The sequence below is a fragment of the Serinus canaria genome, chromosome 1, assembly GCF_022539315.1.
Source record: "Serinus canaria isolate serCan28SL12 chromosome 1, serCan2020, whole genome shotgun sequence".
NCBI lineage: Eukaryota > Metazoa > Chordata > Aves > Passeriformes > Fringillidae > Serinus > Serinus canaria.
Genome location: NC_066313.1, coordinates 27098913 through 27126139, shown reverse-complemented (window position 1 = coordinate 27126139; position 27227 = coordinate 27098913). Strand labels below are relative to the sequence as shown.

At 46.4% G+C, this 27227-nt stretch overlaps 2 protein-coding genes across 4 annotated transcripts; one reads left to right on the top strand and one right to left on the bottom strand.

Moving 5' to 3' along the window:
* The first annotated feature begins 1913 nt into the window (after window positions 1-1913).
* C1R (complement C1r) lies at window positions 1914-11280 on the top strand. Of its 2 annotated transcripts, none has more exons than XM_050972222.1 (11): window positions 1914-2002; window positions 4121-4355; window positions 4591-4783; window positions 4959-5102; window positions 5228-5424; window positions 5913-6060; window positions 6145-6266; window positions 6851-6929; window positions 7931-8071; window positions 9727-9801; window positions 10031-11280. In XM_050972222.1, the coding sequence occupies exons 1-11, from the start codon at window positions 1929-1931 to the stop codon at window positions 10831-10833; spliced, it is 2211 nt and encodes a 736-aa protein (XP_050828179.1). In that variant the 5' UTR covers window positions 1914-1928; the 3' UTR covers window positions 10834-11280. The 2 variants fall into 2 exon arrangements, with proteins under 2 accessions (XP_050828179.1, XP_050828175.1); XM_050972218.1 differs by lacking the exon at window positions 1914-2002 and adding an exon at window positions 3315-3417.
* A 2015-nt stretch (window positions 11281-13295) lies between these two features.
* Window positions 13296-21929, bottom strand: C1S (complement C1s). 2 transcript variants are annotated; one of them, XM_018908264.3, is made up of 12 exons: window positions 21687-21929; window positions 21178-21255; window positions 20568-20772; window positions 19271-19448; window positions 18895-19020; window positions 18038-18237; window positions 17661-17814; window positions 17320-17435; window positions 17010-17088; window positions 16627-16764; window positions 16078-16152; window positions 13296-14552 (listed from the first exon to the last, which is right to left on the bottom strand). In XM_018908264.3, exons 2-12 carry the CDS (start codon window positions 21180-21182, stop codon window positions 13759-13761), a joined length of 2070 nt encoding a protein of 689 aa, XP_018763809.1. In that variant the 5' UTR covers window positions 21183-21255; window positions 21687-21929; the 3' UTR covers window positions 13296-13758. The 2 variants fall into 2 exon arrangements, with proteins under 2 accessions (XP_018763809.1, XP_018763808.1); XM_018908263.3 differs by having other exon boundaries at window positions 21178-21242; window positions 21687-21928.
* Window positions 21930-27227: the final 5298 nt, after the last annotated feature.

Here is a 27227-nt window from a genome sequence, read left to right as displayed (position 1 = left end):
AATCTTTACGGTTGTATCTGAGGACATATGAGGCACGAGCACCCTGTCAGTACCCACAATCCACAATTTGAGTGCCATAATCAAAGCCAGTGAGCAGTCAGAGCCAGGCCATCCAGCATGTCTGCAGTGTGCAGACCTCCTCAGCCCATCGCTCCTTCTACCACAGGGAACCTCTACATGACCTTTGTTGTGTATCATGAAGCTGCAGAAGGCAGACAGCAGCTGGTTCCACTGTTGCCCTCTTTGCACTCTTCCTCAGAGCTGCTTCTGATGCCCAGCACCAAGCTCACCTCACCATGTCCAGGCTGGTATCTTCCAGACTGTGTGATCAACAACTAATCAGCTCATTCTAGGCTCTGCACCACAAGCTGGTACAAACTCCTCTTCTGAGCCTTCATTCTGGTTGGATGGCAGACACTAATGCCTTCAGGTGATTAGCCAGACTCTTCTGCCATCCCCATAATTTTCCTGTAAGCCTGTGAGGTTATAGGCCAAGTAGATTGCTTCTGACTCATTGCCACCCATCATATATCCATGACAGCCTCTCTTCTTCAGGAAGCATCTGATTGGGGCAGAACCACAGATGAGAGTCATACTCACTTGATGTGTTATCCACACTAATGATCATCATAGTGTGGATAACATATTCTAGGCCTTCAGGTAGTTACTACCAGCATTAATAATCCAGTTCTTCCTTTCATAATCATGAAAGGTGTGATGCCTAAGTCAGATGGTGACTACCCAACAGCGCTACATTGCTGAGACATGAGGCTATAGGAAGTGAGAATGCCACTGTAAAGCAGGGGAAAGTTGTGATGTTGGGAGGATGCAGGTGGGAGGAGGTGTGATATCGGTGAGTGACTGGTGCTGCAGAGCTGTGTACTCCTCAGGGTATTACACTTGGTTTTGCTCCTTGATTTAGAAGACACAGGAACAGGCTGCCAAGGTGCTGTTGCTGCTGCTCACCATCTCATATCAGAGGAAAGACCCACTCTCTGAGTCCTGAACCTTCTTTTGGTTTTGACCATCCTTTCCCTACCAGCCATGATTTATCTGAAAGAGTGCTGAGCCACGGGACAGCACAGACCTGACTGTGTGAAGGCCAAGCCCAATGGCAGTGTCCCCAGAAGGCTCCAGCCAAGCCTTTGGGTAAATTGGGTAGTCAAACCAATGGGGTTGAAGGTAGAGTGCCCTGGGGAAGCAGCTCAGTGTTTATAGGTGAGCCTGGGTCTGCAGCCCTGCTGTGCTGTAGGGTAGATGGTATAGCTGTAAGAGACCAAATAGAGGTAATTCTCTATCCTCTTTGATTCAGGCTTGAGGATCAAGTATCCAGCTCCTTCTCTGTAGATGAGAGGATCTAGCCTGCATACCAGAGGATATTTCCATGGTTTCTGAGTCTGTAGAGCAGATTTCTTTCCAATGACCTCCTGCAAGACACTGTATTCAAAGCAGGGTTCTTGCTCCATAAGAGGATGTTGGCATCTTTGACCATGCTGAAGATCTACAGGTTTTTTGCTTTGCTCTGATATTGTCTGTATTTATTGTCCAGACCACTTGTAATGCAGCTGAGGCTCGCAGGCAGCAAACAGGGGCTAGTTTTGGCATTCTTTGGCCCTACATATCTTCCGTGGTCATACTGGAATTCTGCCCCTAAGCAAAGATGGGCACATATCACATATGTCCTTCCAAGGGAAAACGGGTGCCGTGCTATTTCCTGGCCCCAGCCTAACAGGAGGTAGAGGATTGTGCAGAGCACCTGAAGGGGAAGGCCATCAGTGGGAGCACTGGAGCTGGACTGAGGGTGCAGCTGTGCTGTCCCATCCAGGAGTGTCTCTGGGACATGTGCTAGAGGTGGGCTGCTCCGGCTGGCTGCGTCCTCTGCCAAGCACCCCTGCTTCACCAGCTGAAGAAGCCTCCTGTTATCCCAGATGATGCTTTCAGGATGGGAGAAGGAAATGAAGACACGGGAGATGAGCTTTGAACGTGTCATGGGACGCTCCCAGTAAGTGCCCTCTGGATAGAAGATTGCTTGTCAAGGACACAGCAAAATGATCCACTTCCTTACAAAGGATGCCCAGGGGTGTCTGTCTGTGCATGCTTTCCTAGGGAACACTCTTCCCACTACTTTCCAGGTGTGGTTTCTGAGTAAGAAACCACTCACAGCACAGCAGTGAGCCTGCCCAAGGGTGTTCATCATGCAGAGGACATCAGGAAGTACAGGGATAATGTTCCCTGTTTAATCTTAAATCTGATATGTGGGGCCATATGGTATTATTACAGTGGCATTAATTATGTGTTTATGTCATCTTTTTTGGGATTATAATTCAAAGATGTTTGATGAACAGGTTCTCTAGTACACTTCCATAAATATCCCAAAGATGCTTTCTTCATTCTTTTTAACACTATTTTCATCTTCATTCAACATGTTTTTGTGGCTGTGAATTACTTCCTCTGATTTCAATGCAAGACACATCCTAACCTCTCTGAAGCCACTCATAATTCCCAGGAAAAAACACTAAAATGGTGTTTTATCTCTTCCACCAAAGCCTGAAAGCCAAGAAATTTTAAATTTCATAAAATTGGGGACATAAATCTATGTATTGGGGACTATGTTGTTAAAAGCCTGAAAGGGGTTTTCAAGTTGCTGTCTTTTCTCATTTCCCCATTAAATAGAGGGCCTTATCTATCTATCTTGGTTCTCCTAAAAATGCTTGCAGAGGAAACATCAAGAGGGGTCCTTGAAAAGAGATTTGTTCTCAGAATGCCTTTAATTCTGTAGACTTTCATTTTTCTTAATATCTTTTTAACTCAAGTGCCTGAGGCTTCTTGCTTTTCTTCAGATGATCCCAGTTCCCACCCCCCAGAAATCTCAGAAGTGCTCTTCAGCAGGTCAGAATTGAGAAAACTTATCTTTTTTGACAGCTTCATTTCAGCTTGATTTTTTAAAGTTTGAATTAGCTTGTGAAGGCTATAAATTTTCTCATCTTTCTATACCAGAAAACAGCCCAGGGGGATTGGGGGGGGGACTTCCTAGGAGGACATTTTCGGTGGGAACAAACTTGGAACAGCTTCTGGATTGTAGACCAAGCCCTCGGAGGGGTCTCAGGCAATCGTTTTCCTGCCTCCTGGGCCAGAAGAGGTCTCTCGGCTCTGATGGCCAGGCCGAGGCACCCCCGGGGCCCCCCCGGCTCCGTGTTCGCGGACCGGGCCCGGGGCGCTCGGCAGCAGAGGGCAGCAGAGTCGGCGCAGGGACCGACCTGATCCGGTGCCAGGCTGCTCGCAGTCCTGCTTTCTATTCCCCGCTCCTGCCTCCCTCTCTCCCTCCTCCTCCCACCCCGTCCCGCCCGCCCCGGCTCCCCGCCGGCCGCCGCTCCGAGCTCCGCCGGGCTGCACGGGCAGGGGCGAGCGCACGGAGATGTGAGTGGGGGCTCTGGGGAGGGGGACGCGCCGGCACAGCCTTGCGGGAGGGTGGGGGTCGTGGGGCTTAGACCTTTCCAGGGAGGAGAATAGGACAACGGGGCTAAGCTGCTGCGCTGGGCAGTGACCTTGTTCCGGAGGAACACCGAGGGCAAGGGGGGAGATGCGCAGAATGACAGGAAAAAACATGTGAGTGCCAACTTTTGGATGACAGAGAGGGAGGCATGAGTGGCTAGAGGGCTGCCCAGGAGACACTGGCACGATTGCTCCACAGCAAACGGGAGCTTGAGATCTTCAGATCCTCGCCAAGGATCCTAAATTAGCGATAACCTGAACCAACCCACTGGCCCTGGGTCAAGGGGAACCAAACTTCTCCTGGTTCTATAAGAATCAGCCCTACAGCTTCTGGGAACATGCAGACCTTACTCAGGGAATTCACCCATGCTCCTCCATGCTGCTTCCTGGGTTAATGAATTTCTCTGTAGAGGCCAGTACAGTGGTTTGCTGGAACCTTGTTAGTGCTGGTGTCTTCATTTCAGCTGCCCTTCTTGTTCCTGAGTGATCCGAGCCAGGAGCTGGTCCTGCAACTAGGCCTCCTGTGTTTGCATTCCTCTGGACAGTGCACAAATCAGTTGTGAAGTCTCCCCTGATTTTGAATGACCTAATTTTGTGCAATACCATCATTTATTTGTCGTGTTCACAGGCATGTTCCTTGTATCCCATGGACCTTCCTCTTTTTTGGAGTGATCGGTTCCAGTCCAGTCCCAAGAGGTTCTCCTCTTTTTGGGGAGATCAGATCCCCCAATTATCCCAAGCCATATCCCAACGATAACATCAGCAGCTGGGATATAGAGGTTCCAAAGGGCTATGTGGTGAAGCTGACCTTCAAATACTTTGACCTGGAGCCATCTGAGTCCTGCTTCTATGACTATGTTAAGGTACGTGCCCAGACACCTGGGCCAAGAGGTGCCTGGAGATGGCAGCCCAGTGGCCACCACGTGCAATGGCTCTTCATCCACCAGGCCTCCTCTGATCCTTCCCAGGAAGGAAAGGGAAGGAGTTAAAGATAGAAATGGGAGGAGCAAGCACTGACAACTCATGGTTGGGTAATATCAGTGCTTGGAGCAGACTCAATCTTATGAGGCTACACCGATTTCACCTTAACTTTGACAGATCAAAGCAGACAAGAAGGACTTGGGCAGATATTGTGGCCGGCTTGGGTCAACCACAGGCAACCACCCGGGAAGAAAGGAGTTTGTATCTAAGGGGAGAAGGATGCACCTGGAATTTCACTCTGATTTCTCCAATGAAGACAATGGCACAGTGATTCCCTACAGGGGCTTCCTGGCGTCCTACAGAGCTGTAGGTGAGTAGGAAATACCCTCAGTGTGCAGAAGGAAAAGCCCGTGTGGCTCCAACCAATTTCCCTCCTTGCCAGGCAAGTAGAGAAGCTTCAGGCAAGGGTATGGATCTCTAAGTATTATAGAACAAGGAGGTTTAACACTTTCTTCCCCATGCCCCTTGACTTCCTGTGTCTTCAGATCTGGATGAATGTGATCCTAACAATGCTGCCGAGAACAGTGAGAGGCCTCAGTGCCAGCATTTCTGTCACAACTATGTGGGTGGCTACTTCTGTTCTTGCCGGATTGGCTACCAGCTTCAGAGTGACCACCACTCCTGCAAAGGTAAAGAGAAATTTTAAAAGATCAGAGGAGCAGGAGGGTTGGGAGAAGTGGCTTAGGAAGTAGATGATGGGGCTGCAGAAGGCACAGCCCCACGACGTGACCTGTCCTTTCTTTCTCTTCACCAGTGGAGTGCAGCAGTGAATTGTTCACAGAGGCCTCTGGGTACCTGAGCAGCCCCGAGTACCCGCAGCCCTACCCTGAATACCTCCAGTGTAACTACAGCATCCGTCTGCAGAAGGGCCTGTCCATCTCCCTCGAGTTCTTGGAACCCTTTGAGATTGATGATCACCAGCAAGTCCACTGTCCTTACGACCAGCTCAAGGTACTGAGATTAGCAAATTCTCCTCCCAACCCGGCTGCCAGACCTGGACAGGAGTCGTAGGGACACCACTATTCAGATGAGAAATATGGGATCAGCACAAGCAGAATGCCCCAGCATGAAAGACTGGGCCCCTGTGTCTCCCTCAGGGTTTTTAATTACCACTGTCCTGAGGTCAGAGGCTCTGGGTCATAGACCTCTGTGAGTGAAGGAAAAAAACCCCATCCTTCTTCCTGTTTAATTTCCCTTTGACTTAATCTCAGGAACTGATAGCTCTGATTCCCAGATAAGGGAGAAGCAGAGCTTGTGCTAGGTCAGTCTGTTGTTCTGATCTGTCAGTGAAGGCATCAGCAAAGATGGGTCTGACAACCAGCCCTATTCACCATCACAGTCACTCTGGTAAACTTGGCCTGGGTTGAAACAGGCATACTGAGGCAGAGAGGCATGTGTGTTTCTGTTTCTATCCCTGTGATACATGTTTTCCTCATCAGATCCAAGCCCGAGGGAGAGAGATTGGTGAATTCTGTGGCAGGGAACCACCTGGCATCATTGAAACCAACAGCAATGAGGTGGACATACTCTTCCTCACCGATGACTCAGGGTTCAGCCGTGGCTGGAAGATCCACTACACCTCAGAGAGTAAGAGATTTCTCCCCCAGAGGCTACCGCAGCCTACTGACACTGTTTGCTAATCCCAGCCTAATCTGTCCCACTGTCTCACAGAAATGCGGTGCCCACAGCCTGTCCCACGGGATCAGTTTACCATCATTAGAGACCTGCAGCCTATGTACCAATTTCAGGACTATGTTGTTGTCAGCTGCAAGACTGGGTATGAGCTGATGGAGGTGAGATCCCTTCTCCACTCCCTTCAGCCATATTCTGTTTTGTCTTCAGTTTGTGTCTTCCACCTTCCGGTTAAACTTCCTTTGGAGATTTCACTCATGGCAACCTCTTGTAATTTCTGTTTCTTCTTCGCTTCTCTCAGCTTTCTTCCAGTGTTTTCTCTTTTCCTAGCTCTCTTCCTTATGCAGTTACTCTTTCATGAAGCTCTGGTAAAAGACTAAAGACAAAGAACCCAGGAAAAGTTGGTAGACGGGAACACCTCTTTGGAAGGATATGAAACCAGAAAATGAAAGCAGAAGATTCTACCTGCCTCCCTTGCCATCCTATTGCCAGGGCTGTGTAGCACCTCTGACTCATTGTGGGTTTGTAGCTGCTGGCTGCTGGGATCTTGGCCTGCTGTGAAGAATGTGTAGCCCGTGGCAAATACAGGATAGAGGGAAGGCAGGAGGAGACAGCAATTGGAATAGACTGCAGAGGGGCAAATATTGGACAGCAGTGAAAAGATGGGCACACAGAATAATATTTAAATGTGGGGATGGAATTAGAGGCTCTGTACAACCAACGGATGTTTTTCTCTCCCATGCAGGGTGACAAAAAGCTGGTGTCCTTCACGGCTGTCTGCCAGGCTGATGGCACATGGCATCAACCCATGCCCCGCTGTGAAGGTGAGTGATCTGAGAATGGGAATAACATCCCCTGCTGTGGCTTGCCTCCTCCAGGAACATGGGAAATTCAGCCTTTCTGACTCACTTAGTCCATAGCCTCATGGATGTGCTGTCTGGAAGGACCTATGAAGGTCCACCATTAATTCACATTTTTCTGCTTGCAAAAATTCAAATGTTTTACCTCCCTTACAAAAATGCCTAAAATATCACTTAAAAATTACAATGATATTGCAACATCTAAAAACAAAAGATCCTAATCTGGGATCTCTTTTGGGACAACTTCTCTTTGCCCACTGTCAAGAAGGCCAATGGCATCCTGGCCAGTATCAGGAATAGTGTGGCCAGCAGGAGCAGGGAGATCATTCTTCCCCTGTACTCGGCACTGGTGAGGCCACACCTTGAGTATTGTGTCCAATTCTGGCCCCTCAGTTTAGGAGGGACATTGAGATGCTTGAGCGTGTCCAAAGGAGAGCAACAAGGCTGGTGAGGGGCTTGGAACACAAACCGTATGAGGAGCGACTGAGAGAGCTGGGATTGTTTAGCCTGGAGAAAAGGAGACTGAGAGGTGACCTTATCACTCTCTTCAGCTTCCTGAAGGGTGGTTGTGGTGAGCTGGGGGTCAGTCTCTTTCTCCGGGCAACAACAGACAGAACAAGAGGACACAGTCTCAAGCTGTGCCAAGGGAGATACTGGCTAGAATTAAGGAGGAAGTTTTTCACAGAAAGAGTGATCAAATACTGGAATCATCTGCCCAGGGAGGTGGTGGAGTCACCATCCCTGGATGTGTTCAAAAAAAGACTGGATGTGGCACTTAGTGCCATGACCCAGTTGAACTGTTAGAACATGGGTTGGACTCGATGATCTTAAAGGTCCCTTCCAACCTAGAAATTCTGTGATTCTGTGATTCTGTCCTAACTGGTCCTTCACATCCTGGCCCCAGTGCCCAGACTTGCAGTCAGTCTGCCGTTGATTCATGTCTTCTTTTTTTCCCTTTGCTGTAGTTGTGAACTGTGGCAGCCCCAAAAACCTGAGCAATGGTGCATTCAGCTACCTTAAGGAGCCTGCAAACAATGAGTACCAGTCAGTGATCTCATACCGGTGCAATGAGCCCTATTATCACATCGTCACCGGCACGGGCGGGGGTGAGTCCTAATCCCACACAGACACCACCGAAACCTGCCTCTGGAAAGCCTGGAAAGCCCTCTCACGTTCCCTATTAGAATTGACTCTTCTCCCCAGGCTTGGGGCTCGTGCTTTCTTCCTGTGAAGACTCTCCAGTCTTTCCTTGACCCTGCAGCATATCTCTGGAGTCTTGTCTCAGCCTATTCCCACCCTGCTTCATTCCCAGAGCCCATCACATCGCTCTTCCATGCTCTCCATAACTTTTGCGGAAGGTCTTATTTTCTCAGCTGTAGTTGTGGTTATATATTTTTTTTTTCCTTGTGGATTTAATTCTTTTCTGGTGGATTTCAATCTTTCACTGAAATTTGAGACATGATGTCTGGGAATCACCAAAATTCACAAAACTCACTGCATCCATCCAAGCTGCTACAGAGGCAAATAAATAAACACACACTCCACTTTAGTGCAGTGCTGTTTAGCTCTTTGGAATATTGTTCAGCTGCAGAGATATCTAAGAACTAAATAACATATTTGCAGAAAAACCTATTTTAATGTAGCACCTCAGAAAAATTAAGTCTTCATTTTCCAATCACACGTCTTCTTTTTACACCTGAGACATTACTTGATGATGCAGGACCTTTGATTCCAAGAACAGCGTAAGGAGTTCATGATTTCTTTGCCTTGGCTGCTCATTTAGCCTCCACGAGGGAAAAAAAAATTAATCTGAATCAGTTCCTGTATATAGTTACCAGCATAGACACACAGTTGTGCTGCATGCTGGAGAGAGGTGACATGCTACTCAGGAGTTCTTTAAGTTGGTACTAATGTTCAATTTGATTATTCTTGCATCTGAGTTTAACTCCTTCATATAGATTCAGAGATCAGTCTCATCGAAAGAAAAATCAGGAGCAAGCAAATATTAGCTGCAGCCAAATTCTGACAGGGAGTCATCCTAATTTAATCAATTTTGAAAGAGAACACAAACACTTTCTTAGAAGCATTTACTTCAGGGTTAAGACAAATTGTACAAAAATTATTTTTAGTCACCAGCACAAACTTTCTAAGAAAAGCAAGAGTGTTGGAGGTAGTGGAGTTTGTGTTGAGAGGTGACATGTGAAGTTTAGCTGACCTGCGACTTAGGCTCAGAAATAGATACTTATCATGTACAGTAACTGACTCATCTGGTTCCCCTTTCTGGGACAAACCACCTTGTCCTACTCTCTGCAAACTATCGACACCAGAACTTTGAATCTAAAATCCATGCTTTTGCTACTGCTCTCTCTTCTTTGGGCTAAATAAGGTCAAACAGTACTCTGTTCACCTGTGGACTCAATGAAGATAAGACTTCACACAGATGGCCCTTCAACCTTTTCTTCTACAATGCCTGAGCTTTACTGCTCCCCTGGAACTGAGGTGCTTCAAGATGTACAGACAGAAACTTTTCACACCCTACCACAGGCAGCTTTTCCCAGGAAAGAGTGCTTTGAGTTGGAAGGGCTGAGGAACCTCTTGAAAATATTCTATTCTATTCTATTCTATTCTATTCTATTCTATTCTATTCTATTCTATTCTATTCTATTCTATTCTATTCTATTCTATTCTATTCTATTCTATTCTATTTTCTCACCCCATGCCTGCAGGCCTGGGTCTCATTCCCTTCCCTCTCATCCTACAGAAAGATTCACCTGTTCTTCTGAGGGAACCTGGCTGGATCAAGATGGCCAGAAGAGAATTCCATCCTGCTTGCCAGGTCAGTAAAAACTCTGACTTCATCTGGTATTTTCTAACTCATGCTTACAATCAGTACAAAACTGGGACAACATGCAGGGAGGGGGGTGAGGATAGTGGTATCTGTGAGGGAAAAGGTAAAACTGTCCGGAAAGCCAAAATAAAGTGAAATTAAACAGTGATGGTGAGGAAAGAGAGAGAAAAGCCAGGACAACAGAGGGTAGGTGTCATATTCTTGTGTTTCTCCACAGTGTGTGGGAAGCCAGTCCATCCCATTGTTGAAGTCCAGCGCATCTTGGGTGGCAAATCAGCAGGGAGAGGCAATTTTCCTTGGCAGGCTCTGACCGGCATCAATGGACGAGGGGGTGGCGCCCTCCTGGGCGATCGCTGGATCCTGACTGCTGCCCACACCATCTTCCCCAAAGGAGGAGTACAGAATAATGTGAGCCTGGAGCAGCTGGCAGAGGAGGCTGACATTTTCCTCGGCCACACCAATGTAGATGAGCTCCACAAGATGGGCAACCACCCTGTGCGTAGGATCTTTATCCACCCGGATTTCAACCCTAAAGATGAGCACAACTTCAACGGGGACATAGCCCTGCTGGAGCTGAAAAACCCAGTAACTCTGGGCCCTACACGGCTGCCCATCTGTCTCCCAGACGCCACCAACACCTCGTTCTACACACACGGGCACATGGGCTACGTGAGCGGCTTTGGTGTGGATAAAAACCGCATCTCGAGCAATTTGAAATACGTGAGCCTACCAGCAGTGGCTCAAGAGAAGTGTCAGAGTTGGCTAGACAGTAATAACAAAGGTATCCCTATGGTTTTCTCTGAGAACATGTTCTGTGCTGGCTTCCTCGAAGGGAAGAAGGATACCTGCCAGGGGGATAGTGGGAGCGTCTTCACGGTGCTAGACAGGGAAAGTGGTCGCTGGGTGGCCACCGGCATAGTTTCGTGGGGAATCGGCTGTGGCACGGGCTACGGCTTCTACACCAAGATCCTCAACTATCTGGACTGGATCAATGGGATAGTAAAGGAGGACAGGCCCTAGGTATTGCTGTCCTACTACCTGAAGCACCACTAGCATATCAATTTCCAGACACAGCAAATCATAGCCAAAGCTTTTCATGATGTCCCAAAGGCTTTTCGAACACGCAAAGCATGTAACCTTCATCATGAGCGCTTCTGAAAGCTGCCATGCTGTCTGATTGTACCATTGGCAGCTTGGGAGACGCCGTTGTGGATGTCCTGGCTCATACAAATCTCATAACCGGATGAAGCCTTAATTGTCTCAGGAAATCTCATGACAGCAAACATGTTAAGTTTGAAATCCTGATGATATCATGAGACTACTGCAGTCTACTTTTGTACTCTCTTTTGTGGGAAGCTGGCAGGGGAGAAGACTTCCTAGGATGGGGTGGTTTCTGCTGAGTACAGTGTGCATAAGCCCATTGGCATCAGTGAGAGTCTATGAATATTAAAATACTTGCTGGATAAACCAGGTGTTTTACTTTTCTTTTTTTGGTCTATGTTTTTAACAGCAACTGAATATTTCTCAGCACTGAAAGCAACTTTTGTGTAAGATTGACCTGGACTTTTGGACTTTGCAAAGGGATTGCTTTACCTACCACTAGAGTGTTTCCAGTTCTGCAATGTCATATGGCAGCTGCTTATCTGTCCCAAAAGTATCATTGGATTGCCCAGCCTGAAACCCCAGGTGGCTTCAAGGGAGGCAAAAATAACTTGCCTGTGATGCCACATTCCAAAAACAGGGAAGACAACAACCAATCTCATGGAGAAGGGAGCTCAGGAAACTTTACTGATCAGAAGCTGAGGATGGATTTTTTTTATACTACATGAAATAAAGCCTTAACTGCAGGACAGCAGCTCAAAAATGATGCTATCTCAGAGAAAAGCCGACCTCTTTTGTGTTGTGGGTATTCTCTGGAGCTGTCTTCTTAACAAGTTTTTCTACTGCAAAATAACCTACTGTGTTCTTATGAGTCACTGAGAGGAACAAGATATAAGATACTTGGTTACTAGTCCAGCAATCCAAAAGTGTTTTGCTTGTTACACAGAACTAAAGGTGCTTCGTGTTTTGGTGTCTGCTAAGGAAGGCAGGAGTCTCCCCTAAAATGGAAAATGTAAACCCCCTCCCTCCGAGTTGCTATAAAATTTTAAATTAAGGGGCTCTCAGGCAAAAAAACATGGGAGCAGGAATAACAGTTCTTTACTGTGGAAGAAACTAAAGATAAAATAAACAATGCAGAAAACTAAAACAACACTGACAGAGTCAGAACACAACCTGACACCCTGTTGTTCAGGGTGCTGGTAGCAGTCCAATTGGAATTGTGGCTGCAGTCCTCCTGGAGTGTCAGGTGTGATTCTGTTGGAGCAGAGATCCTGTAGAAAGGTGACGTTTCCCTCTGAAGACCCAGTGGAAGAGGCAGCTGTTCCTCTGGGAAATCCAGTGGAGAAAACCATGCTGGTGTTCCAGAATCTCCAGATTATATCTGGGTAGGAATGGTGGGCTCTTCCCTCTGGGCAGAGCATCTCACATGGGATGCTATAGTTTTTATCAGTCATACAGTGACATTCAACAGCCTGTTATCAGCAGATGTCCCCCCTGAGAGAGGATTGGTTATGGAAGAGATAAGGAAAACTGCCCACTTAACAGAAGACAACTGCCATACAGATGGCAAATAGAATACAATTTGCTTGGCACTCCAGGATACTTACAGCTGAGTGCAGGATTCCATATGAAATCTCCCAAGAGCTGTACACATCCTCCTCACCATTTCTTAAACTCCTGTAAAAACTTAGGCAGGAAGAAGATATGTCTGTCCAATCCACTGCTGACAGTGGGGCTAACTTCAGAGCTTCAGGGAAAGTTTTTGAGATCTGGGGACAGGCTGTTGTGGCACCTTTCCAGTGCTGACCCACATGCTAGGAAAAAGCCCAGCTGGGAATTAAAGTACCTGAATACAGCAGTTAGATACCCCCTCTTAGCTTCTTCTTCTTCAAGCTGAACAAACCCAGTCTTTCCATATGTGCCATCTGTACCGGTTCCCTGATCATCTCAGTGGACAGAGTCTGTGAATGATATAGGACTTTTCAGAGCAGAAAATACCTCTAACATGTGTCAGGAAATATTCCTTCCCTAAATCAAGATAAGGTCGTGTTTTGGGAGAAAAATCAAGCTTTATTTATTTTCTAACTTAAAAAAAAAAAAAAGCCTGAGGAGAGGTGAATGAAATTCTTTTGAATGTCTGTTCTATGCAGCTTAATTCAGAAGTCTGAAATCCTCATTGCTGGTAATGGTTGATGAGTGAGATGAAACCATCTCAGAAGAATTTTATAAAGACTGAGGTGAGGTACTACAAGTTCCATCCTGATGAAAGCTGGCAGGGTCAGAATATGATTAGACACTTGATTTAGGGAGTTTCAAGGAGAACCAGGTCTAGACTGAGAAGAAGAAAGGCATTACAGACACAATAGCACATTGCACAAAAGGCACTTTGGACATTCTTTAATCTGTTAGATATTCTGAACAGGTCAGGAAATACATAAATCAGAAACCAGGCTCTGAACCTTCCATGGGAACCAACCATTATTCTCTCTCGTCTTCATTGAAACCTCCCTGTCAGGTTTCAATGGGGCACAGCTAGGTCTTTTCCAAGTGGGAAAAAATAGGATAGAAAGAAATGAAAGGAAGCAGAAGGAGTCTCTTTTATTGAGAGTCATGTCTTCCTTTTACACTACTATGAGTGGAAGAAGGAGAATTTCCCTTCCTCCCAGACATGATGACAGTAGGAGAATCAGGTCCATACTCCTGGCTCTCCATTCAGCATAGACAGGAGGAGCTACAATGTGTTACATATTTCCCATTGGATACACAGAGTGCACAGTGTCACAGCCAGCCCGAGCATGCGGCCGTCACATTTGGGAAGGGTGACAGTGCTGAAAGGACCAGCAGCTATTTCTGCCAGGCTTCCTCACCCTCGTGCTCGCGCATGGTCCCTCTGATCCAGTCCAAGTACCGCACCACCTTGGTGTAGAGGCCAAAGGTGCCACACTTTGGCCCCCAGGAGATGAGCCCTGCCACATAGTACCGGGTGGCATTCAGGGGGTCCTGGATGGCATAGGCTCCACCGCTGTCCCCCTGGCAGCTGTCCTTGCCACCGCCAGCACAGATCATATTGTCCGTGAATACGTAAACGACAGAATTATCAAAGTTGTCTGGTTTTACAGATCGGCAGTTGTCCATGCTCACCACGGGAATCTGGGCCTTCATAAGATCGGCAGGGAGCTTTCCTTTCTCTCTCCGGCCCCACCCAGCAATGTAGCCCAGAGTCCCTTCTTCCAGCTCATATTCAGGTGATTTACCAGGAAGGCAGATGGGTGAGATGTCTGGACCCATCTTCACGGGATCCCTCAGCTTCAGCAGCGCAATATCATTATCAAAATCGACCCTGCTTTCTGCAGGCTCCTCCTTCCAACCAGGATGGATGAATGAAGCTTCTGGGACAAGCTTTTCAGCTTCCTGTGTCAGGAAATCTCTACGAACATTGATTACCCCAGCATACATGGTGGGCTTGTCATATCCCTCCAGCACGTGAGCTGCAGTCATCACCCATCTGTCAGAGATGAGCACTCCACTTGCTCTGGGGTTATTGAAATACACCTGCCAGGGAAAGTTCCCCTTCTCTGCACGGGTGCCTCCAAAAATCCTCCCTGTGTCTCGGATGGGATTGCTAGGCACCCCACAGACTAGAAAGAAAAGAAAGAAAGATGGGAGAAAGACAAGATGGGAGAATTACCAGTTACAAACTGGGGGTTCTTTAGTACTGCTAAAAAGCCCACAGTCCCCTCCTTCCTGTGTCCTCTAAATAACTTTGGAATCTGAGTAACCATGTTTACATTTTATGCCACAGAGCTTGCAATTAGTATTTATAGAGAAATCAAAGAAAATTTTGGAAAAAATACTATCAACACTCAATTTAGATTTTAAATGCTCATTCTCAGATTCAGTTTTCTGGAAGCTGTTGTCACCCTGACACTATGTTAAAGCTTGCAATTTAATTGCCTTCTAGTTGACATTTTTCCTGTGCTGAATTATGCTCTTTAGACGAAGGGATTGTCTTTGAAAAAATACTTGTTTGATTTCTTAGAAATATGACACTGCTCTTTAAATATATATCTTTTTGGTTTGGTTTGATCGGGGGTTTTTTTTGTTGTTTTTTGTTGCCTTTTTTGTTTGTTTGTTTGTTTGGGTTTTTGTTTTGCTTTGTGTGAACTCCAGATACTCTCAAGTTAAGAGTTCAGGTTTGTCACTGATGTTTTATCATTTGGCCTCTCCATTCTATAAGTTTGTAAAATCTTAAGCTGTAGGGGATCTTATCTGTGAGTCTTCTGGGTGCAGAGATGCTCCATGCTTTTTTGAGCAAAATGCTCAGTAACATTTTGCAGAATGTTAATGATAAGGACATAAATAAGACTGGTCATTCTGACATTGCTAGAAAACTGATTTCTTATCACTTTGTCTTGTTTGTGTTGAATCCTTAGAAAATCAGAGATTAAGGGACTATAGCTAGCAGATAGCTTGTAATTTGCATGAAGCAGAATTTGTTGAAAGAATTTCACATAATCTTAGGAAGCTTTATGCTGGAAGATTCTTCTCAGTGCCTCTACTTCAACCTATTCCTCCCTAAATGCCCTCCCCCCTGCCCTCCTAACTCCAGAGCCAGGTTACTCAGGAGCTTTGACAGGTAACTTCTGCTCATCTCCCAAGGTAGTGATTAGCCAGCCTCTCTGGACAGCAGTTCCAGTGCTCTGAGGGAGCATTTTTCCTTAGATACAATCAGAATTTCCTTTGTTGCAACTTGAGCCTGTCATTGCCTTTTATTGCTGTGTCCCACTGAGAAGAATTTGGCTTCATATTCTTTGTAGCCTTCTCTTAGGTAGTAAAGTCCCTGAGCTTTATCTTTCACCTTTTTCTTACTGTGTACTTGTATAATCCAAACCACTGTCTAGGCTGTGACTGGACTTTTAAGAGAGTTGAATCTCCTCCACCTGGATCTTGTACTTTGCCAGTGAGGATCTGGGGCTTTGAAGGAGTGAACAGGCATCATGTACAGCTAGGGCAAGTAATGCAGCCTCCTCTACGAGGCTAAACTGAGCAGTACACAGGGTTTAAAATTCTCTCTATCAGCTGGAAGTTAAGAAAAGAAAAATACAGAGATGGAAGAAGGAGTGCTCTCCATATGCTGCATGCACATGCAGTATTTGGTAGTACCTGGGACACATTTTGGTAGCTTTGTTCCCATCTCTTCATTGACCCATTCTCCACTGGCTGAGCACCGATACATCGCTTGGAAAACACGAGAGAAAAAAGAGCTCCATAAGGACACAATCAAGATAAGCACAGGGTAAATAACACTACTGTATGTGATACATCAACCTTCTCATTTCCAAAGCAAGCACAGCTTGGTAAACATTGCTGTGATCTCCCTACCAGGGTGCCTTTATCCCTTTTTGGGAGAAACCTCATCCAACAGGTTTCTTGAGTCCTTTACTTTTCCACCACAACTCTGTGCTACGTGTGACAAAACCTGCATGGTTCACTCACAAGGCAAACAGAGAGAGGACTTGCTAACGCATTCAAGGTCAACAGCCCAGGCATTGTCAGAGTGTATTAAATACAGAGGCAACACTAAACTACAGCCTGCAGCCTCACACCAGTCTTGACCTGACGGCGCAAAATCCCAGCCCCATGATGGTGCCAGAACCCCTTCTTGGGCCTTTAAGCCAAGGAATATGACAGTGCAGCAGAGGCAATGCTCACCATGCCCCTTGTTTTCCAGGGTGTAGTAGGGTGCCTCACACTCATAGCGGACAGCAGCTGTGTACAGAGGCTCCTGGAGTTCGGAGATGTACGAGGCTTGGCCATTGTCAACAGGAGGGGGATCACCGCAGTTCACAGCTGCAGAGAAGAAACAAAAAGGATCAAATCCAATCAAAGGGGCACCCTCACTCAACAATGTGATTATTTTGTATGACAGGAACCACTCTGCTTCTCTAATCCCTGTACAGTCATGCAGGCTCACTTTCTCTGTCCCTTCAGCATGCTCACATCTCAGTATTTCAGCATCCTCCTAGTCTGGAGATACAGTGGATGTAGAGCCTAAACACCCTTCCTTACCCACAATACAGATACAGGTCACTTACGAACACAGCTCAAATGGGAGTTGCTCCATTTCCCATTTTCCTGACAGCTGGAGAGAAAACTTGTGATGCTATCTCGTTGCTAGGAAATAAAACATATGATCCATGTAAGTCTCTGGACATGAAATTCATCTGACATAGGTGCTACAGTGGAGGGGCCTCAAAATGCTGCAGTGGCTGGAAGAGAACTCCTCTTACTACTGCTGTGCTGAAAACTTTGGGTTCCCAGAAGTACTCAGGACCCCTGATGGGAATGGCCTCCAGATGTTGCTGAGCAGGTCAGAGGGGACATATGCTTTTTTATTTCACTTACCCTCACAATTTCGTAGCCTTCCACACAGGTCACATTCACAATGTCCTTTAAGATATACCTGTCCTTCTTTGGGTCAAGAACAGAGTTGGAGATGACACTCATGGGACAGGTTACAGCTTTGAAAAGATAGGTAGAAATCAGTGATGAATCAGTTCAAGATTCAGTCTCCTTCCAGCTCCCAACCTCTTTCACCCCAGTGATGTTTTTCCCCTAGTAAGCAGGCACACCCTTACTCAGTACCAGCAGCTGTGAACACGTTAACTGTGCCACCAATGTGACCTGGGACAAACCCTGTCCCTTACTCATCAGCAGAGGGAACGCATTCCCAAGCGTTTACTCACGGTCCCCATAGTAGCGTATTTTCCAGCCTTTGTGTTGTATGCCCTGGTCTGTCTGGAAGATTATGTCAAGAATGTTGCTGCTGGTTTTGATTTCAGAAGGACCTGGGAATTTGCTGCCACAATAGGGACCGAAATGCTGTTTTCCAGAGACAATCTGGGAAAATACCAAACGAGAATAAATGAGAAATGCCAAATGTATTGAGAGAGCAATTAAAATCCACACTCAATGCATACCTATTCAAATGTATTCCCACAAACTCCAAAAGACAACATAACTGAAAATAAAGTTAGGCAGTCCCAAAGTGTAGTAAATATGAGGAGATTGATGGGAGATTCAGAGCACCCTGACTCCTAAGCTCCCTAAGCTGCACACCTACAGTTAAGCTGTCGTGGCAGATCTTGTTGGAGTCGGCTGGTTCCAGGTCGAAGTCGCCGCTGCGAATGGTCAGCACCACGGAGTAGCCCGGGCTCAGAGCCACTCGGTAGTCACACCGGGAGTTCTCCGGGTACTGGCTGGGATAGTTGGGGCTGGCAATCTCCCCTGTTGGCTCAGTGAAGACATTTCCACTGCAGTTCACTAGGATTGAGGAAGGAACACAATTCAGGAGGGAAGCGGTCCACGTGTGCACCCGACAAGCTCTCCCCCTTCCACCACATTCCCAGTCTGCCCAGCTACCTGCAATAACCAGGTCACAACACTGCATCTTCCCAGAAAACTTAAGCCAGGGCCATTCTCTATCCAGTTAGCCAGGGACTTTAACTGCTTTTTACCCTCCACCTGAGATTTAGGCTTCTTTTACTCATGCTCAGGTCCTCATATTATGCTCCTTTCAACATGCACCGTTTGTGGTCTTGCAACTTTTTGGCTCAAGCCAAGCAGACCCTTGGCAATTTTTTTGTCTTTACGGAACTTCCCTGTTTTGTCAGAGATTTAAAGATTCACAGATAGTAGTATGCTAAGAAGGTTTTCCATCATAGTCTTTAAAGAATGTCATTCAGTAGTTTCTTAATTCTCTTGACACAGAAATAGAAATAGAATTGTTAAGAATATGTTAGTAGAAATTCCTCAAACCACAGTCTACTGCAGTTCAGATTTTCACTGGGATTGGTTTTTTTCTCCCAAAATATACCTGTCACAAATGGCTGAGAAGGTTGATAAAGTCTTCCAAGTGCAATATGTTACTTGGCCTAAATGAATTCTTGCTGTTGACCACAGGTCATGCACGTCTCTTACCTCCACAAGTTTTGTTATCTTCATAGAGGAAATAATCCGGTGGACAGCTGCAGAAGTAACCTCCAATATAATTATTACAGTAATGACTGCAGGGTTCATCCACAAAATCTATGCACTCATCCAAGTCTGCAAGTGTGAAAAGATGGATCAGGCAAATTAGGAAAGGGCCCTGGAAGCAGGAGAAATTGAAGCAACACTAGTGGACAACAAGGAAAAGCCATCTCTAAGACAGTATTTATACTGGCCGTACTGGAATGCAGCTCTGGCCGCTGGGATCTCTTTAAATAAGGCATTTCTGTAAGAAAAGCCCTTCTGGTCACCTTTCCTCCCAAGCCTGGACACAACAGAGATTCAGAGGAGGCTCTTTTAACCTTACCCACAGCAACGTAGTAGGCAGCAAAACCAGTGAAACGCTCCTCATTGGAAAAGTCTGATTGGAATGTCATAGTGAGGGTGTTGTAAGGGACACGAAATTCCTCCACAATCCTGGAGCCAGGGGCACGAGGTTTCTTCCGCCCACAAAGCACGCCTTGGGCATAGCCACCAGACAGGATCTGCAGGAGAGTTCAGAGACACCTCACCTCGCTACTGCCCCATGGGGAATTACCAGCACTTGAGTCTTTCCACTTTAGGGGCTCAGGTGCAGCCGAGCGGAGCCCCTGGACAGCCAGTTTCATGATACTCATAAGACACTTGAAGAGCGCTCCCTCCTACTGTCTTCCCAGTGCCTTAATTTCTCAGATACAAATTAATCCACAGTGTTGGCTGTGAGCATCCTTTCTTCAAGCCCACTTGTCCAAAAAAAATCACCAAAACAGTATTTTGAAGCAGCAAAACCAACCATGGCAGTACAGAGTGAAGCCTAACAGGCTCATTGGTTTGTTGCAAAAGGACACAGGAGGTCACTACAGGGCACACTCATCCTTCTGTCCCACCTTGGTCCTCCTCAAAGGTGTCCTGGTGCTGCACTTGGCCTTACTGCCCCTGTTCACACAGAGCTATGGCAGGACAGGATGGTCTTGTTTCAGTCTGTTTGTGTGGAAGTGCTTGATCTTTTGTGCCTTGTGGGAGAACATAGAGCAGAGCTGGCCCTAAGAAATCTGTGGTGCATGGATCATAAAAAAACTGTGCTGCAAGGGACCACAGCGCTTTATCTGAGTGGCCACTATCCCTACACAGATAGATTATTTTAAACATCCATCCTTTCCAATCAATTTCCGTTTGCAATAAATCATCTATGTCCACTCATTGATTTCTCTTTGCAATAAATCATCTACATCCACTCATTGATTAATTCCAGATAATTTCAGGCACAGACAATTATTGCCCTAAGAAAATGGTCTTTTTACACCTACACTTCCGGGGCTAGGAATTTGCCTTGCAATAGCGATGTGTCAGTGATGGCTAAGCAGGCTTTTCCTAAGAATATGGAGAAACACGGGATGTGGGGGCATAAATGGGACACTCAGTTGGCAGACAACACTCATGTGGTGATAAAACAAACTTGAGCTGATTTCATGACTGCTAGGGGAGACACAACCAGTCATTTGGAGCTCAGAACAGGAAGGCTGTGCGTAACTCCTCTCCCGGCTCTGAGCTTTGTGCCCAGCTTTGCTGTTCTGTGCTCTAACCTGTCTTCTTGTCTTTTTCTCACTCAAGGACATGGACAGTACCTTCACAAAGTCATATTCACAGTCCTGTGATGGCTCGAGATCCAGATGTGTGAAGTAGAGGTGAATGCCATATCCCAAAGGGACTTGGACGTGCCAAGTTTCGTTGGCAAAATTAGGATACGCCTGAGGATAATTGGGTGACAGGATCTCTCCATACATAGAGGCTGCATTAGCCCAGACAGGGAGACAGAAGAAGATCAGGGACCTGAGGAAAGAGAAGGAAGGTGACATGGCAGCAGTGTTCTCCATTTTCATATGTGCACAGCCCCAGGGAACAGCTAGGCTTTGGCTGCACATGGCATGCAGCAGAGCTCCTGGCTCCCGAGTTTCAAAGGCTGTGGCTCTGTGAGGCTTGTCCTTCTCCTGCAGCTTTTCACACAGAAGTACAACCTCAGCCATGCTCTCTGCTTGTCTCAGTCTCTGTAGGAGCTGGAAAAGCTGCAGGAGCTGAACAGAGGGATCATACGTGCTCTTCCTTACTCATTGCCCTGTTCTGGAGGCTATTTGGGCTATAGATACATTCAGATTTGAAAATCAGTAGAGTCTTACAGGGCAAACACATGATTTATAGAATACAATTACTAATAAACCTTGAGATTTAATAACTCACCACATCTGGAAAAAGCAGTTCTTCCTTTCTGAAAACCTTCAAGAATTGGACTTTGGAGTTATGCTCTAGGACAAAAAACTGTGATTGGTTAATGTTGCCTGCATGTCTGTGTGTCTGCTAAGCAGCTTGAAAATCCTAAACCCCCACCCTGGAGAGACTAGGTCAAGGTTTTGCCTGAAAAGCAAGTTTATATCTCTGGTCCTTCATGCACAGAGCAAACCCAAGCATCAAGAAGGAAGGCTGAGATCCATGAGGACAAAATCTCTGTCTTGGTACTCACCAGTGCTCTCCCATTATGGCCACCAGTGAATCCAAACACCATGCTGGTGCACAGCAAATTAAGGCAGAGAACACATCCCCCAGAAGTTCCCAGCCCATTCTTCCCAGCACCTCAAAAATCATGCTAAGACCCTGGGGTTGGGAAGCACATTGTCCTGACTCTTCTAGCTGTCAGACAACGACACTGGGGAATATCCTCCTTTCTCATTTATAGTGCCTGCAAAATTTACCTTTTCTCCATAGTTCACGTCTGGTTTCCTTGTCTCTTCTCTTTTCCTTCTCTCTTTTTTTCTTCCTGTGCACACCCTCCTCCAAAGGCGCCCAAAGCTGAGATTTGGGAAGGGAGCTCTAATTCGCAATATCGCAGCACCCTCTGTCTGTGGGATGCGGCTTCCCAGCCTTTGCTCTAGCGTGGGATGCTGGCTTTGAAAGCTCTCGGCAGGAAGGGGAATTTCCAGTAAGACTTGCACAATCCTGTTGGCTGAAGTTGCTGTAGGGAGCGCACCAGTCTGGCTGTATTTTCGGGAAATCAGGTGACTTTGGGGAAAAGGGAGGGGAATAGAGTTTTCGACTGCCTTCCCTCTCCTCTTCGTTCCCCTCCCTTTCTAAAGTTGGGAACCACATCCAAAGGGTGTAGAAAAGGGAGAGTCCAATGTTTCCGCACAGAAAACCCTGTTTGATCATCATGTCCAGAGATCACCTTGGTGGGGCACAGTCTTACTGCAACCTGATGGCCACAGGGCTGCTGTGCCTGCTCCTCATGGGATGCTTCAGAGACCCCTTTTTAGGGAAAGAAATAAAGAAAAAGTAGTGGCCTATTCAGTGTTGTGCCTCTCTGAGGCTACCAGCAGGAGGAAACATGGTTTTGTTAAGTTCACTATAGGGACACATTTAAGACTAGGAGCACATAACAACATTTTTATTTTCTTTGTGTAAGAAAGAGCATGTTCATCATGCTCATTGTGTTAATGTTCATCAGACTTAGCCCTGCAGCAAGTTAGAACTAAGATCCTTGCAGAAAGGAGTTCAAAGACTTACACCAGGCAGGACCCTTAGCCCAGCCAGTGGCCCCAAGCCAAGGCCAAAACACAAGCTAAAATATCTGTCACTAATACTCTAGAAATCCTCTCCTCCTCACAAACCAGCTGCACAGGGACTGGACTGTCAATGAAAATCTAAAATTCCATTACAGCCTCTACCCTTTACAGCCAGCACAGCACACTCCAGAGCTTGTTTTAGACAGGGGAAAAAAAAGTGCTTCAAGTTTCAACAGGCCATAGGCAAAGTGCATTAGCACAGCCCATCGGAAAGAGTCCTTTTTAATGTCAAGGGAGAGAAACACCTCCAGATGAATCATAACTGACTTCATTGTAGTCAGGATAAAGGCTTTGCTAGAAGAATATGCCTAGTCTGTTTTCTTTGTCAAAATGAGAATGGAAAGAGAAAGAAAACAGAGTGTCATCTCCCTTCTGATGTCTCTTGGGAGCACAGCTCGATGTTTTGAACTGGAATTTTGAGAACAGGAAAACAGTGATGAAAGAGACACAATAAATTTCAGGGAGATGTTTTCTCCTCTGAGCTGTGCAATGTAAAAACCCTGTCAGTGACTCTTCAAGCCACAATCCTATTTGAAAATGGGCATGGTGGAAAGGAAATGAGTGTGAACTTATATATGATGCATGTCATTTTATCACAAGGGAATTCTGTATTTTCATATAAAACTGACTCAACTCATCTGTAGCAGTGGTTTATTAATATGTGTATGAATATTCATAACTCTTCAGAAATTAATTAAGAAATATGTTTTATTAATCAATCAATTTCTGTTAATTAAGAAAAAGACTGCTGAAGATAGTTAAATAAAGAAGTAGCTGCATTTTATCTGGTCACATATCTGTATAATGCTAGCTATTTATACAGAAGACTGGTAATATTTATATATTTACACTGAATATGTATATACAACATTAGATTGCATTTTCTTAAATCTGTATTGTTTTTTCAACTCTTAAGATGAAACAGTTAGGTAATATATTTCACAATTTGGTACAACTGTGTCAGATAACAGTTTAAAAAAGGCAAAATCATGTCATTAAGGTTAATAGGTGATAACATTAAATTCACCAATGCAATATAATTCTGCTCAGAGGCACACACATTCTCTTAAATTCCTAAATTACATGACCACATACCACTTTTCCCAAATTGCATAAGACAACCCTCTTCTTAAAATGACTCAGAGTTGTGTAGCTGTAACCTTTCTGCCAGATGTTATGAAGCGCAGCGGTGTTCCAGGTTTCATACAATTACCATTTAAAACAGGCTTGACTGGCTCATCTTCCCTCAGGAAGTTGGGGAGAAAAAGTTTTTCCCAAGTTCTTCAGAAAAGCCACACACATCTCCATCTGGAAACACTGAGTCAGAGCATTGAAAAAAAAAAGGGCATAAACATCAAAAGAGAAAACAACATTAACTAAGTGAACCGAGGGAATATAAGTGGCAGGGAATCAAGGATACAGAAGAAGAAGGTAAAATATCCTCAATTTACCAAGACCTTGGCAGTAATTTCCCTGTTTCCCGTTCTGGCAATGAGAGGGTTCTGTGGGTTTCTTGCACACTACACTTCCCACCTCCCTCTTGTGACCCAAGCCAGGTTTTTTTGCCACTCATTAAACTGGGAGTCTTTGATAAACCCCAGGAAAAGGTGGCAGGGCAGGTGTGTTCTGGCTCAGAACCATTCAATACAATTCCCTGATTTCCACCTCTGCAAACACTACCAGGGGGATTTCCAACAGAGTCTGTTCACTTCTCTTATTCCCTCCATCACCGAGTCTCATTGCAAAGCTTCCACCATCTCCCAGTAAAACCTGGGGCTTGGGAACACTCTGCTCAGTGCACTGACGTGCCTGCTGCCTTCTGACTTCCTTCCCCTACACCCCTGGGTGTTTCATCCATTACAGTCAAATATTCCTAATACTTGTGCTTTCTTTCACTGAGTTATGGAATGGTTTGGGTTGAAGGCTACCTTAAAGGTCATCTAGTTCCAACCCCCCTGCTATAGGTGGGGACATCTTCCACTGACCCATGGAGAGGCTCAGAGCTCCATCCAGCCGGTCCTTGGACACTCCCAGGGACAGGAGCATCTACATGTGCCAGTGCCTCACCATCATCATAGTGAAGAATTTCCTCCTAATATCCAATCTGAACTTATTTTTCTTCAGGTTAAGGCCATTCCACCTTGTCCAATCACTATTTGCCCTTGTAAGAAGCCCCTTTCCAGCTCTCCTGCAGCCCCTTCAGGCGCTGGAAGGTGCTATGGTGAGGAAGGACCCTTCTCTTCTGCAGGCTGGGCAACATCAATTCTGTCGGCCTCGAAACCACTCGACTGTAAACTGCAGCGGCGACATTCCCGCAGCAGGAGAACCCGCCGGTTCCCGCGGACTGAAGTCCCGCCTCGCCGGTCCCGGCGGCACCGAGAGGCGGCAGCAGAGACCGGCGGGCCCCGCCGAGTCCCGGCCCCGGGAGCGTCCCGCCCGGCCGCAGGAGGGGTGTCGGGGGGCCACTTCCCTGACCCACTCTGGGTGACATCTCCCGGTCCCGGCACGGAGTGTCCGAGCCCACCCGCCGCGACCGGGGCCACGACCGGGGCCACGACCTGCGGCTCCCCCGCTTGGCGGAGCGGGGCTGGGGAACGGAGCCCGCAGTGCCTCAGAAACGGGGTCTGGCGTCGCACAGGACAAGAAAAGACGGCCTCAAGCTCGTCAAGGTTTGGGTTAGATATTAGGAGAAATTTCTTCTCTGAAAGAGTGATGGAGCATTGGAACAGGCTGCCCAGAGAAATGGTGGGATCACCATCCCTGGAAGTGTGCAGAAAATGTGTAGGTGTGGTGCTTAGGGACACAGTTTAGCAGTGGACCTGGCAGTGCTGAGTTAATGGCTGGACTCAATGTCCTTAGAGGATTTTTCCAGCCCTAATGATTCTATGATTTATTTGTTCAGTAATCTTCATACTGAAAAGGTGACATGATTTCAAGCATACTATTCCTTTCCTGCCTCCAACATCCACCAAATTCCAGTTTCTCCATCTCTCTGGTTTGTCCTTCACCCATTCCTGGCTTTTTTTCCCCACTGGCTCCATGACCACCAATTCCAATTTCACCCTTCTGATGAAAACTTATTTTCAGGTCCTTCCCTGCCTGTTATTCCAAGTAGTCTCTCTTCTCCCTCTATACTTCATCTCTTGCCAATGGTTATTTCTCTCACCACCCTCTCTGTGCTTTTCCCTTGACATGGTTGTTGACAACTGCAGACTTCTGTCATATGTAATTTTATTCTGGCTCTGGCTTTTCCAGTATCTTCCTCCTCCTCATCAGTGTCCAACCCTAATCCCACTGCCCACACAGACACCTTGCTCCAAGTATCCAGCTCCTCTCCCATGGCCATTTTGATCAGAATAGCCTCCTGTGGTTGCCTGGGAGAAGAAGCACTGTCAAGGCAGGGCACAACATTCCTGTTCCAACTCCTCAGCTGAAGTGATCCTGGAAAGAAAGAGTTGCAGGAGCTCTTGGAGAAGCATCTGGGGTCTTGTGGCCCTGGTGTGTGGGAAAGCTGCATGGAGCCACTGGAACACAACCAATGGAACTGGATATGCAGAAGCTTCAGCAGCTGCATTCCCACTGTGCCACACTGAGCTCATGTGAACTTTGAGCTTCACATTAATACCCGTGTCATGTTATGAAATTATGGTATAGCTAAAGGACAGTAAATCAAGAGTTATGGCTACAGCCCCTCCTCCCAAGAATAACACTGCCCTGATTATTAAAATAATAATAATACTGCTGAAAAGTAGTATTTTTAGTAGTATTAAAACCTACTCTCCGAGCTACTGTGCTCTGACTCCAAGTGACTATCAAGCGTTTAATCTAAACAGGTCAAATATGGCAACATTTCAAGCAACTGGAAACAATCTTGCAATGGAAATTGTTGGGCAATCTCGGGAACAGATGCTGCTCCTGAAACTCTTCTCTGACAACAGTAAATTACAGAACTAAGCAGATCATTTCTTGTCAAACGTGCCTTGAGCAGGGTCAGACAGCTGTCATGCTCACATAGAACTGATTTACTTAGGAAAGTGGCCTAAACAGCATAAACACACAACTGAATGTGGAAATGAGAACTAGATATGCCTTGAAAGGCCAGTCATCAGGCTTTGCAAAAAATTTGGCAAATTTGTCCACTAGTCAGGGTGGACAAATACAGCAACCTGTCTGTAGAGTCTAACCTGACAGAGTGAGCTACCCAGGAGGGTTTTTAAACCCTTGCTATTCATCTTGGCCTGCCACTCTGCACCTTACTCTGCCTTCAGGGGACATCTGGGGGAGAAGGACAGGCTCTCCCCACCTACATGCACTTCCTCAGTCCCCAGTGCAAGAGAGGTGTGAACCAAGTGGAAAGAGCCCAGCGCAGAGGTGACTAGAGCTTCGTTGTTGAGAAACCTGGATTTGTTTAGCCTGGGAAAGAGAAGGGCAAGGAGGGGCAAGGTCTTCAGCCTGGTCTCCTGAACAAATGAGGTCTATGTGGCAATGCTGCCAATCAGTCCCCTTCCTGGTCAGATTTGATAAGAAATGGCATCTAGCAGGTGCTGGTGCTGCTACTTCAAGGGTGGTGATAAGGGGGATGGACCAAGATAAAGAGGGTGATTCAGCACTGGTTCAGGAGCCCAGAAAAGCTGGGAGCTTTCCAACCATGAAAATGTACAGCAATTACCCAGG